General features: G+C 38.6%; 1 protein-coding gene across 12 annotated transcripts in view; it reads left to right on the top strand.

The window, feature by feature from the left end:
- Nucleotides 1-4,068: 4,068 nt before the first annotated feature.
- The window catches only part of ASPH (aspartate beta-hydroxylase), a 111,668-nt gene continuing 101,526 nt past the window's right edge, over nucleotides 4,069-14,210 (top strand). For 10 of the 12 annotated variants that reach the window (XM_027638632.1, XM_027638640.1, XM_027638646.1 and 7 more), the window contains exon 1: nucleotides 4,069-4,205. In XM_027638632.1, coding sequence (XP_027494433.1) covers nucleotides 4,145-4,205 — 61 coding nt within the window. In that variant the 5' untranslated portion in view covers nucleotides 4,069-4,144. Of the gene's footprint in view, nucleotides 4,206-10,362; nucleotides 10,428-10,963; nucleotides 11,071-14,210 lie in introns of those variants that run through there. The other 2 variants (XM_027638643.1, XM_027638644.1) reach the window with 2 other exon arrangements.

Here is a 14,210-nt window from a genome sequence, read left to right as displayed (position 1 = left end):
TGGCAGAAAAGTACCTTTTCCTTCTTATTTTTCTTGCTAATTTCATTAACATGTATGATGTCATGTGTTGGAAATGACTGACTAAGCCTCATTCTCTTGTTGCCACTCTAATGGGGACTGTATTTTCACCCAAGACAATTGAAATAATACTGTTTCTGGTTTCTTGTAATCTTTATCTGTAGTCAACCAGTGTTTTGCAGTATTTGAGCTCCACCAGTTGCTCTCAATCCATCTGGAAGGTGATTTCTAGTTTAAATATCTTTCAAGGCTTATCTCTGATGGTCCTTCTAAGAATTCAGATTACAAGTAACTGTTACAGGTGCACAAATAAATGTTTGTTCTTTTTTTCTGAGCATCTCATGCTTTAGGAAACAAATCCACACCTTCCTCTGCTGGTGCATAGGGATGTGACAAAAGGCCCCACTAAAATTCCAAATAATCTTCACAGTTTATGCAAAATCTAATCACCAGAAGAAAAAATCTTGCTCTGAGAAGTTTGCTTCATTCACTTCATTCATTACACTCACAGGGATCAGTTTACCTGAATCAGACCTGGCACAATCTGCAGTAAGACCTGCAGAATCCAAGCAACACTGAAACAAATTCCAGACTACTAGGTCATACAACCTATCCAAAGGCCAATAGTTATTTGAGTTATTCGCTGGGGAGGTTGACATAAATCAGCTGAGAGCAATGAGAACAAGCTTTTGACCTAGACTTAATAATAGCCTACAATTTATCTTAGCAATTTTAAATCAAACTTCACTTCAACCTTAGCTTTGCCTGAACTCGACATGTTTCACCTGGCTCAGCTTCTCTATGCATCTTATATTCAGGATAATTACATCCTTCTCAATGCTCCTCCAGCAAATGACTGCTTTCTATTTGTCAGTATCACCAGCTATTTAGAAAATGTTCCAGTGTTTATATAAGAATGCACAAATCTAAAACTGATGTCTATTGACAGAAAAAGTACAGTTAAAATAAATAAATAAATAAAGAGAAAATTTCTCCTTATGAACAACCAACTCAACTATACCTTACTTTGTTTTAGGTTCAACTAGGTGTAACTGCAACACCAACCCAGACAGTGCAGTTGTTTAGGCTTGGATAACTGAGACACTCTTTGCCTTCTCTTTTCTTCCCCTCTTCCCAAAACATTTGATCTGTGGTGAATCTTGGCTGACAAATGCAAATGGCTGGATGTTGATTCTCTGTACTGCCTGTAAGCCCGTTAGAAACCAGAAAGCTGACCAGCAGTTCAAGTGTCAACTTGATAATCCGGAAAACTAACAGCAAAACCTGTTCATCACTCTCTTTGTTCTATATTTACCCAAGGCACCTTTTCCAACTAGCTAGCAAGGTGCATAGTTCACTCACCATTCATGAAAAAAAATAGTATCTAGGCAATCAAAAACCTTAAAACTCTAAATGCCAAAGTTTTCAATAGAAAGTCTTATACTATCTTAGAGATTTTGACATATTATTTTTAATTATATCCTGGGAATTCCCTACCTCTTTTCAATTCAATGTATTAAGTAATAAATTATTTTTCTTCTCTAGTTGGAAAATGTGCTTTCTCCTAGTAATTAATTGAAACTCATTTATTTATGAGAAATGTATGCAATTGAATGGACAGCTGTTAGAATGATCAACACATGAATAACATCGCTTAGGAACATGAACAGAATAAGACTGAACTCTTTAAGCCTTCTTATAACGTGCAATTCTTTTAGAAATTAGGAGACTAGAGACAGAATCCTCCTTTTGTGTAATTATTTCATTGCTGCTTCTGCTTATCACCTTGGACGTATTTCTTTCTCTCAAATAGCAGAGTCACTGTGCCTGACTGAGTCAGGACAGCAGAACAGCTGTGAGTACATGAATGAAAAGGTATTTATGGAAATTAAATTCTCAGTAAAAACACGCATTTATTTTCCAAACACGGCTCATTAATCGGTGGCATTCTTTTAATACAGTGATTTATGATATGCAGCATAATTTAAATTGCTGTAGTCTCAACAAACAGTCAATTAGGACAGTTCAGAGTGAGGGTAAATGTGATTCTTGCCAAGAGAAAGGATTTTTTTTTTCTGTTTTGAAAAGCCTAATACAAGGGGAAAGACTCCAACTGACCACTGTGTGGTCTGTCTCGTATACCTTGCCTTTACATATAACTTGTTTTCTGGTTTTATTACTTTTTTTTTTCCCCTCTGGCTTTCATTTTTTTTGTCCTTGCTTTACAGACTTGCTCCTTCTCATTGTTACATTCTTTTTCTGCCCTGTTTCTTTTCCTCCTACAAAAAAAGACAGTATTTATCTTTTTGTGGTTTCCTGCATACCCTTACAATGTACCAAACATATAGCTCTAAAACAATTGAGTAGATTAAAAAATGACCTACCCACACTGTGGGCTTTTCTCTTTGACACCTTTCCCAAAATAAAATATTTTAAATATTTGCTTCAATTTTCATTGTATTTCAGATCAGAAGGGATTGTCATATCATTTGCTGCAACAGTCACTCTGGCAAATTTAAATCAAATTAGGTGTTACTGTTTCTAAAATAACTAATAGCAAAACAAAAGCGGAGTATCTAAAAGATATTAAGTACTTACACATCACGTGAATGTAAAACTTTGGTAGAGTGCCATAACCAAGCAAAAAGTTCAGATATTTAACTGTACTAGATACCAATTAAGTCACATGAGTGATACCAGGAAGTAAACGTCACTATTTTTGATGTTCCCAAAACTAGTTGCTTATACTTCTACTGACTAAAGTACCTACACTGCCATCCTGTTACTTGACTAAGCACGTAAGTGCAAATCTCATTTAAAAATAGTGACTTATGCTCTTCAGTAAATTACTGTCCCTGGTTAGTTTCATAGCATTACTCTGTCCAAAACACAGTGCTGACTTTTGCTTTTGGGAAACAAGGGTTCCCTCTCTGCATATCCACTTGCAAAGGCACTAATTTGCGAAATGTTTATTTTTACCTGAAAGGTATTTATGGTCAGGACTCAAGGCTGGGTTTTGCTTTTATGTTTCAGGCATTTACTGTTATGCCAAGCTGCTACTTAATCCAGTCTCAATGAGAATCATTGAGTACCAGGAGGCACCCTGAACTCCAGCAAAAAAGAGGCTTATTTTGTCACAGGTGATTATAAGTACTTTTAAATCCTCAAAAAGCCTTTTGGGGAATTCAAAGTCTGATGTAAAGTACTCCAAACCCTTTCACTACGGTGATTGCAAAGGAGCTCCCTGGAAGGCTTGACAAGCTGTTCCACAGACCAGTCACAGGATGGGTCAGACTGAAAGGGACCACAGCGGGTTATCTGATCCAACCTCCTTGCTCAAGCAGGGTCATCCCAGAGCACATGGCACAGGATTGAAACCAAACGGTTCTGGAATATCTCCAGTGAGGGAGACTCCACAATGTCTCTGGGCAATCTGTTTCAGTGCTCAGTCACCCGCACAGCAAAGAAGTTCTGCCTTGTGTCCAGGTGGAACTTTCTGTGCATCAGTTTCTGCCTGTGTCCTCTTGCCCTATTGCTTGGCACCTCTGACAAGAGCCTAGCTCCATCCTCTTGGCACTCCCCCATGCCCCCTTCACATATTTATGCACATTGATGATGTTTCTCATAATTTGGGCATTTAACTGGATGCAGAGGGCGGTTTAATGCACGCTCGGAGATGCTTTGAGTGGAGTCTCCGTAGGAAGAACCATGCCATCCAGGTCATCCAACTCTACCTTCCCAACCTTTTCCACCCTCTCCGACGACGACGACCCCGCCCCCTCGCGGCGCGCGCGCCCGAACCCTCGCGAGAGGCCGCAGCCGCCGCTCGCGCCCGCGTTTGCCACGTTCAAAGGCGCCGGCGGTGGCGCGGGAGCGCGCAGGGCGCGCGCAGCCGGAGCGCCATCGCCCCGCCCCCTCGAGGGGCCACCGCCAATCGGAGGCAAGTGTCTCCCCGCCTCGCTGGCGCGATTGGTTGTCGGCGGGCGGGGGGGCGGTGCAGGCCCTCTCGGGGCCGCGCTGCCGGGGTCGCAGGGCGCTCGCGCACCGCGGTCGGGTGGCGGCGGCCGCGGGTCCCGACGCGCTCCCGCTCCCGCTCCGCCCCCTGCGCGGCCCGACAGGAGGTGCGATGGCCTCGCGCAAGAGCTCCAGAGCCGCTGGCGGCAGCCCCAGCCCCGGCTCCAAGAGAGGTGAGCGGCACCGCTGCCGCGGGAGCGAGGACGTAGCTCTGCGGGGAGGAGGCGGGGGCTCCAGCGGCGACCCGGAGCCCCAGGCGGACCGCTGGGGTGCTGCGCCTTCTCCCGCCTCCCCCGCCCTCCCCTCCCCTTCTCCGGCGCTGCGGGAGCCGGGGAGGGGGACACAGGGGCCGATGGCCGAGTTTTACCCCATGCATTCCCGCCGCTCCCTATCCAGGGCGTTCACGTGGAGGGAAAACTCGCCGGGCCTGGGCGGGGGGGACGCCCCTCGGAGGCTCCCCAGAGGGGTTGGGGTGAGCGCCGGGCAGGCCTCGGCATCCATGGGTATCCGTCCCTCAGACCGCTCCTCCGGGAGGTGGGGGTAGAACCGGGATGCTCTAATTTCAGGTCGCTTTTATTCTTGTGTCCAAACTTGGATGTGGAGTATCTCCTCAGGTTGACCTAATTAGCAACGCAGGTCATTAGATCTAAGTGATGTTATCTGTTGTAGATGGAGCATCTGAGCTGGTGTTTTCTGTAAATACAGAGGCAAGGGGGAATAATCTCGGGAAAACGCGAGCAGAAGATTTTATGAGGCAGCGATCTCCACACACCCCACCCTGCCAGTAAAGAACCCCTTAACAGATCTGAGTATTCATAAACTGCTGCGTGTGGACAATTTAAGTAGGGAAAGTAGCATTTCTTAGCGTAGCAGAACATGCTTGAAAGAGGAGAAGATGTATGTACTTCTGCAGTCACTATGCAACCATACACGCCACTCTAGAGAGGAAGTGTTCCTATCAGACATTGATGTTTACGTGTTTCAGCTTCTTAGATTTCGAGCTTATTGTGGACAGAGCTCCAGAGGTGAAATGCAGTGATTCAAAAATTATATCTTGCCCCTCTTTGAATATAGCAATAGTAGGGAGAACAGTGTTAATTAAAGGAGGAACCGTATAGGATTAGTTTACCTATCACGTGATGAATTAAGAGGGAATGATTTCAAATATACTTAAGCTTCAAAGAGTTTAGAGATGATATTGCGATGTTCATAGAAGAGGTATTGTTTTTATTTTATTTCTAAATCGCTTTTCAATGGCTGACCTATGCTGTAGAGTCTGTATTAATTGCACTTATTGCTTGGACTTGAGGTATTCTGATTATCACCCAATGTTAAGCATGCTGAATACAGATTTTCAATTATAATGCATTAAAAACATGCATCCCTGATATAATTTTGAATACTGAACATGGTACTGTTAATATTTTAAATATCACTCTAAAGGTTTGTGAACATTGGAAAAATAAATTTATCAGTAAGCTGAATCTCTGAATAAAAAAAGTATTCCATAGATTTTTGTTTGCAGTCTGAGTAAAATGTTATCTCTTTGTATTAAAACATATCTTTGATGGGATGAAGCAATCTTGGTAACACGTTAGGCACTCTCCTAAGATGTAAACTCTTAAATTTGGACAAGTGTTTTGTTAGTTTCAGACACTCCTAGTTAAAATCCCTTGGACAACCATAGCAATTACAGCATGAAGCTGGTGCTGTTGTCACTGTAGCAGCTGCAGAAAGAGGTAAGGGATGATTACTCCTGTGTGAATAAAGGAACAGCTGGAGGAACAGAGTCTTCACAGCAGAAAAGGGATGTGAAAATGAGATGAGGAAATAATTTTGAGATGGCGAGACTGTGAAGTCTGAAAACCTCAAGTTTGAGGCAGTTCTTACTTGGTAGAAGTATTCACTTTTACAGCAGTTCTTGGGAGAGGATGTGGCTTCTTGCCAAGGCCTTGCTCACAGCTCTGAAACCACTGAGGCTAACAGCTTGTCTCAAAATCTGTGCACTCAAGACAATGCCTGCATCTGAAGTAGTAATCTGCTTTTAGGTTTCTGCATCACAAAATATTTACAGTAGTCTTACAAATAGATCAACTCTGAAATAGTTCTAGCTGTAGTTTATATAGGTGTCTTCAGATATACTGAAATACCAGAAATGGAATTATATATTTTTTTAGAAATAGAACTCTACCTTTTACTCTCAGAAGTCATATAAGAGACACTGTCAAATCAGTCCTAAGTAAAAAATATCTTTGTATTTAAGCTTTGTACTGCTACTCATGGATCCTTCTTTGAAAATGACATTTACAGAATTGTATGGCTGTGCCAGTGATTTTATTTATACTGAAGTGAAAACCAGGGAAAAATTTGACAGTTTGGGGGTACTTAGAGAGGGAAACTTTCTTTACTGGAAAGTTTGGCTTCTTGTCATTAGTCGACAGAATCCATTGTCAAGATGTGGCCTTTCTAAATGAAGGATATCAGTTTTAAACAGCTAGATGAAGTAATAGATACTTGCTGCAATATTATCTGAAGCTTAGTTAGATGAGGGACAGTTTTGGTACAGGAACAAATGTGTGTCACCTGGTCATGAATTATCTCCCTCAGATTTCATGAGATGTGAAATTTGGAAATATCATGGGCATTAGCAGGTGCCTGTTGAGAAGCCACAGGAGTGAGAGTATCAGCAGCCTAGCTACTTTTGAAATACAAATGGCTGAAAAAATATGGATTACTTTGTAAACTATGCTTGCTTGTAGAAGTAAGAGTACTATTAAGACATTTGTCATTATGTTGCTGTGTGTGTGTGTCTTTTGTCTTATAGTACATAAGTAAGGACTTACTTAAACATAATTCTTACTGATCATATAGTTGTGCAATAATTGTTGTCTGTTTTCTTTGCATTTCTAAAGCCAAGTGGGAGAGGAGTTCTCCATTAAACTAGGGAATATGGAAACCCCACATTTCTAACACAAGGCATCACCTCTATCTACAGACAACTGTATTTTATATTAAAATAAACATAATCCTACCTCTCCTAGTTCTGAGGCTGTGTTGACTTAAGTCTCTATGATGATGAATAATTTTACTTTTGCTTTGATAAATTTTCTTTAATCTCCACATTAATGATTAAGAATCTTCTGACATCCCCTGCTTTTCTCTGCAAGATCCCAAAAGATGTTTTCACTTTTTGCTGTTTTAACCCTGTGGTTTCCTTATATGTGCAAATGTATTGCCAAGCTTTTAACTCCTTTTACTCATTTTTTGAACCCTCTAGGATCCTTTAATGTAATTCTCTGACTAATTTTTGGCTTTTCAGCTTTTTTCAGATTTCTTGAAATGCAGTTTTATGCTAACATTACTACTTCTTTATTTAACAGTATCATTTCTAGAAAGAAGTTTTACCTGTTAATTTGCAAGAACTTTCACTTTTTATTTCATCTCTGTTGCAAAGACTGCTTTGTAGTGTACTTTCTCTGGGTGAGGCTGTCCATTAGCTTTTTATTTATAATAAGAGCAGAGAAAGTTCATCGTGTAAACAGGTCACTTTTTTCCTGCTGAAGTTTTTACGCTGGCTTTTGGGAACCTTGAACTTTACATCAGTGCTTCCAGTGCTTGAAGTGGGATTGCCTGTGCATTCTCTGGTCTCTCAGAGCTACCCAGCTGTGCTGTAGTACAACATCTAATTACACTATTGATTCTGTTTAAATATGATGCTTCTATCTGTCTAAAAATTCTATCTCTCTAATTTATAACCTGAACTACTGTCCCGTGTGCTTGCTTATGCTCTTGACTTTACAGTTGTGTAGTGTATAATCTGATTTCTTGTGTTACAATTCATCCATTATTTCCTTCTTCATGTTAATTGCTATCATTAGGAAGAAGGATACTAAGGTATTGGAGGTCATAAGTGAGGTGTAAATTTGGGATGCTTTGTGGGGCTTAACAAATGTTTTGACTTGTCAAAGTGTTTGCTGACCAAAGATGACTGAAGTCCAAGTGTTTGCTGAACTAAAATGAATTCTTATAAATTCTGTTAGTGTCCTGCTCAGTGCTTTGATTTGGTTATTTTAACCCAAGGTTAAAATGTTTTCTTCTAACATTTTTGGTCTTCAGGAGTGTACAGTGGGTTGTTATTAATTCTTAGTTCTATTGCAGACAAATGAGAAATACTTTGTGTCTCATTGACGGAAACTTTGTATATTCTTTTAGAAAAGCTCCCGTATTTCTTCAGCTAATTTATCCTGTTTCCTAGTTTAGTTGCTTACAACTGCTTGAAGATCTTGAATTTTTAGCATTCATGCCAGATTCTATTTTTAAACAATTTGAGACAGACTGGTAAAAACATGTCTCTGTGTTTAGAACAAAATGGATTTTACCAGGAAAGTTGATTGTGGCTTGTGTGACTAATCCTAGATATTTGAATTTTAATGGCATATGTGTACTTGTTATCTTAAAGCTAACCATATTAATACAATTAGTAAAACTCTGAAGATGTAGACAGCTATCTCTTTCTGATTCATATGTCTACCATGTGTCTTGTTCAGCATGGCCTTTCTGGAAAGCATTCTAATGTATTGTAAAATTATCTTCCAAATTAAAAATTGGTAGCATCAGTAGGGATCCAAACATCTGTAATTTGCATGGTGTGTTGCAGGAGAGCCACCAGTGAAATGACAGGATTTGCTTGTTTCCCTCCTCTCTGCTCCTCTCTTTTTTCTTTTTTTTTTTTTCCCCCTTTTTTAGATGTCCTGTGCAAAACTTCAGGCAGTATCTCTTCAAACAAGTCAGTTCTCTTATCTCTGATTAAATGGGTGTGATATAAATAATATTCTTAACATGGTTAACACTGGTATTCCTCTGCATACATGAGCAGATTTGCATTGGAATAGTGAATCCTTGATATAGCTAGTGATTCTTTTGTCTAGAACTTGAGTCAGGTGAGCTCTAGAAAGACAACTCTGTCATCTCTTAATTTATCTGAATGAAACTTTCTCTACACTGTTAGCTATTGGAAGGTACAGTAACTGAGTACCAAGGTCACTATGCAATGAAAAACAATCAATTTGAACGCGGTATGTGCTTTTACAACTTATTTTTCCATCTTACCTGATATTTGGATTTCTTTGCTTTTTCTCAAGGATGTATTATTTTGGGTTTTAAGATTGATAGTTAAGTGTAGTATGATTGGCATAACTACAAAGAAAGCCTGATACTTTCCTCTCTATCAGTACTTTTTCTTCTGAAGAATTTTGGAGCACTGGGAGATTCCTCTCCATACTTCCAGAAATACTGCTACTTGATAAAGACATCAAGGAAAGTTCTTATGTCCCTTTTGATCCAGCGTGGGCTGCAATCTCGAGCCTGCTCTGTGTTTCCTAATGTATATTACCTGAAAGATGTTATTCATGGTGCTTCAAGTGTGGAAGAAACTTGCACTTTGCATCTGCAAGGATATTTGCTTTAATATAGTTTTTAAGCATTTTGCTAAGTGTATAAATGGTCCATGAGGTAACCTTTTCAATAGCCTTTTGAGGATAAGGCTTGTTTAAAATGTTAAGTGGAGAACCTAAAGTATCACTAGCATTAGGGAGAGTTTGTTTTCTCATATTTTGGCAATTCCTTTGAGAATGCACATGAAGTTTCCTGATCAGAGGTCATAGCTAATGTAGGTTCAGACCCCAAGGATGTATATTATATTGGGGAATTAAGAATTCCTTTTTTTTTAATATGTAATTCAATGCTGTAGGTCTGCAGTCAACTTCATCTGGTTTGAGATTGCTCTGCAGTCTTCCTCTTTTCAATTCCCCTTCTCTGTACCTGAATTATTGGCCGTGCAGGTGTGAGGTGAACCACACAGGGAACTGATAAGCAGAAAGCTGATTCTCTTTCATTTTTTCTCCTCAGAGTGCCTCAGCACACAGCTTCAGGGAAGGCCAGTGGAGAAGGGAAGAGATGATGAGTGGGTGGGCATCAGGGGAGGGTGAGGTTGAAGCCGAAGTTTTAAGTTAGTTCATGTCATCCTGGAGCCACGGTGTGAACACAGAAAGTGAATGGTTCTGTTGGCTATGCTAATGTAATAGCTGGATATATAAATGCTTCAGTAAAGACAACAAAATTTACTAGCAGTAAGAAGACCTGTGTGTTAAGATTATTTCTAATTACAGGGTACCTGAAGAGGTGAGATTTCAATATTGCTGTCTCTTTAAACTAAAAACCCTATAACTGATCACCTGTATGGAGAGGAAGTGTTCATTTTCAGCTGGAATCACTTTGAAATATGTAGTAAGAGTTTCTATGCTAATTCTTATGTTGAATTCTTCATTGTAGAGAACTTGAGCAATGAAGTTCTGATTTACCTCAAGCGGTTCTTTCCTGATGAAGATCACAATCTGGTAATCTGTGTGACAGCCTGCAGCAATCTTTTTCCTAACCACATCTACAAGCTAGCTCTTTGCATGGGAAAGTTTTGAGTTATGCTTTGAAGTGGAAATCATAATATTATGTGTCTTTAAACATACTGGAAATTAAGTGTGCAGACACATATATACTGAGTTTGAACATCCTGTAGTATGTGTGGTTCAGCTTTGTTGGAACTTAAACAAATTTTAGTCTCCTTCATATGAAGTTGCACTATGTACTTAACCTGGTGTAGCGAATGCTGTCAAGTTGTTTGAAGACTTTCTTTACAAAGCATTTAATACCTAGGGGTGTTGTAACTATTCAGTAGTGGTTTTCTGGTTGTGCAATTTTATTTCCTGAGGTTGTTTGATAATCAGCAATTTATTACTAATGCAACATATCTCACTCCTCACATTAGTGTTTTTTAAATTTTTTAAATTTTCTTTAGTATTCTTAAAGAAAGTTCGTATAGCAGTGTGTAACTTTAGTGCTGTTTCTTTCCATACTAGCTAGAGGACACATAGTAGCTAGAAGACACAGATGTATCTTTTGAAACCAAGAAGTTGTGAAAACAGCAGTTCTTCTGCAACTGAGACCTCCTAACAACATATTTTAATAACTACTTATACAATTGAGGTATGAGACACCTAAAAGCTCTTTTGTACTCTGTAAGAGTTGCAGTTGCACAGTACCCGTATGGATTAAGACCTAATTAAATTAGCTTAGTATCAGACTTGAAACTTCAATAAGTTTTAGGCATTTTAAACATTTTAAAATGTTCTTTTTTTTCCATGAGCAGAAACCTGGGAAAAGCAGGGTTGTAGATACTTGCATGGCAACAAGACTTTTTCTATTTGAACTCCCTCAAACCATGAGAAAAATTGGAAGAACTGAAATGACATAATCTGTTTTCTTTATTTTGTGGCTTAATTAGGACTTGTTGCTAAAACAAATTGATGTGACCCACTTTACCGGATAGGAAAATGGAACAAGGAAAAAATACCCTTAAATTAATGCCAGAGTGCTATAGAGAGAGATGAGGATTTTTAACCTTATGTAATAGAATCTTTTTTAAAGGTCACCACCAGCAAAATTTGCATGTTCCAGGCCCAAGTATTTCTTGTATTTCCTCTCCACATTTACCTTCTCCGAACTCCGATCTGTCCTAAATACAACCAAATATTTAATTAACCTACTAATTATGTAGGACTGTTGGCTACCTTAAATCATTCAGATGTGAGATAGGTAGATTGTATAATTTTAGATCTTATTTCCAAATGTTCTGTGGAAGAGAACTGGTTAATCAAAATACCAGCTAATAAAAATCTTTAAGTCATCTGTACAGTTAAAATCAGTATTAATTTTGCCTACTCACTGGTATTACAGCTGATACAAAGATGTTATTCCTATAGCAGGAGGCAAAATAAAATTTCTTTTTAAGCATGTAGTCTTAACTTTGAACCTCTTGGCTTGATGTGTAAGTCAAGTAAGTTTATAAGATGCAAGTTCTACGTTCAGTTTTGGACTTCAATTCTGTTTTGTGCTTGTATACACGTAAAAACAAAACTGGAGAAAAATGTCTTAAGTGTTTGGGAAGAATGCAGGGAGGTACTTTTCCATGCAAATCTATTTCGATTAGGTAAATATATAACAAAATATTTTTGTTGTCTTCACAGGACTCCTGTTTTGGTTTTTTTTTCCTGAAGTGGTAACTCTTTAAGCCTGTTATTGTACTATCTTTAAGTTTGTGGAGAAAAGGTTAGAAAAAAGAGTAATCCAAAGTATTCAAATAGTGATAGATGCATTAAATACTACTTTAAGCATATTCCTGTTGATAGTCAGTATTCATTATAAAAACTCTTTCAAGTTGTAAGCGGTGTCATTAGTCATTTAAGCTGTGTGCACGTTGTGCATGTGTATGTTTTTTCCTTGAAGAATCCTACTTGAAGAACTACTCAAAAATATTCATCTGAATATCCAAAAATTAAAAGAAAATGCCAAAACATGGCTTGGACAAAATTTGACTAAGTTAGCAGGTGCAGATTCAGGATGTTCTCTTATGAATATATATCTCTGTATTAATTTTTTCCTCCTCTGACTTCAGCAGTTATGCTTAGATAAATAAGACTCTAGAAGAAAGTTGTTAACAGCAGCAGCTCTTAAGGGGACAAACAACTGGTCTCTCCAAACTTCACTGAAAAGTGTGGAACTAGCACTGCAAGTAGAGCCCACTGTTGTGCTGTATTTAGATCAAGTGCCTTTGACAAGTCTTATGAAACTGTGCAAACTCCTAGGACAGAATTTCTCATTAAGTTTCTCTTTGTCTTTTCTTTGTGGTTGTTTTTAGCTTAGAGAGGAAACCTTAGGTTTTTTAAAAAAAAACAAAACAAAACAACCCAACAACTCTGAAGTTAGCCATTATTGTGATGTTTCTTTTATGAGTAGATTTCTTGTGAATAAATTTTATTATTTTTGTTGTGTATGTATGTCTTAGAAGAATTATGTAAATGGAAAGCAATCAGGAATTTGTTTATAACCAGAAAAACATAACTACTGAAGAATAATAAATAAGTAAAAAAACTCACCCTGGGAATGATACTTGACATCAGTCAACCAGATGATAATCTTATTCTTGGTTTGGATTTTTTTTTCTGAAGAATAATTAATTCTAACTTAGTAACAAATCACCTTAGCTTGCAACTGAAAAACTCCTCTAAATATTGTGGTACTTCCTATGAGTCAGAAAAGTATATCTAGGCTTAAAAGTACTTTGAAATAGCAGCTTATATTCAGAAATGGGCTTTTTGACCATCTCACGTATTGACCATCTCTTTGTAAACTGAATATAAAAAAGGGAAAAGCCTATATGTGTCTATTTTACTTGAAACATGTTTTCAGATAATAAGATCACAGAGCTGATTCTGTGTAAACAGGTGTTATGGTTACAAGAAGGGCTTTAAAGAGTGGTTTCTTCTATGCAATACTTTGGTAACTGGAGCTCTCACCCAGGACAGAGGAGGAAAGAATATTTACCTCTGTTTTTTCGAGGAAGAATAAGTTTGGTTGATTTCCAGAGTTGCAGCTGCTGTTTATAGGATACTTGAATAGAAGTTAGAGTGTATATTTTAGATTCTTGTTGTTGAAACTGTTCCAATTCAATGTGAAACAAAAGTTCAGCCTGCTGAGAGTGAATGTGAGCATAGGTCGGGTATATCTGGAGTTGCCTTTCTTACTTAGAAAGGAGGGAGAAAACTGGGTTTTAGTCTCTGTTCTGCAGAGCTCCTCTCTTATCAATTAGTGTTGTGGCCAGTTAAGATTTGTGCACAAATAAACATTTTCATTTTGAGGGACTAAAATGGCTTTGTTCCTATACCTTTGGGTATACTTAAAAATGTATTTTAGACCTCTGAAATTCAAACACTGTTCTCTAGAGGAGAGAACTGAATCTCTGATCTTTCACATCCTGATTAAGTGTGGAATTCGAGGAGACGGTTCAATGGAATCACTTAATCTCTTGAAGGGAGGGGCTTCTTTTCACTAGGGAAGTTCAGCAGGGTGCTTATGATCCTACAGTTCTTTTACATATTTTGTGATGCATCCTTTATTTTCCATTTGTTTTTTTTCCACCTCCAGATGGCCACCCTCGCATCTCCATGATCAGCCTGCTTTGTTGTCTAATCCTGAATTTATGACTTTGCTCTTGTTTTCAGTATTTATGGTCGATTGTATAGTAGGACATTTTGCTGTGAGAAATCTTGTAGGCATTAAAAATTAAG

This window comes from Corapipo altera, unplaced genomic scaffold (genome assembly GCF_003945725.1).
Source record: "Corapipo altera isolate COAL_440 unplaced genomic scaffold, ASM394572v1 49, whole genome shotgun sequence".
Classification (NCBI taxonomy): domain Eukaryota; kingdom Metazoa; phylum Chordata; class Aves; order Passeriformes; family Pipridae; genus Corapipo; species Corapipo altera.
This window is presented reverse-complemented; position numbering and strand designations above follow the sequence as displayed.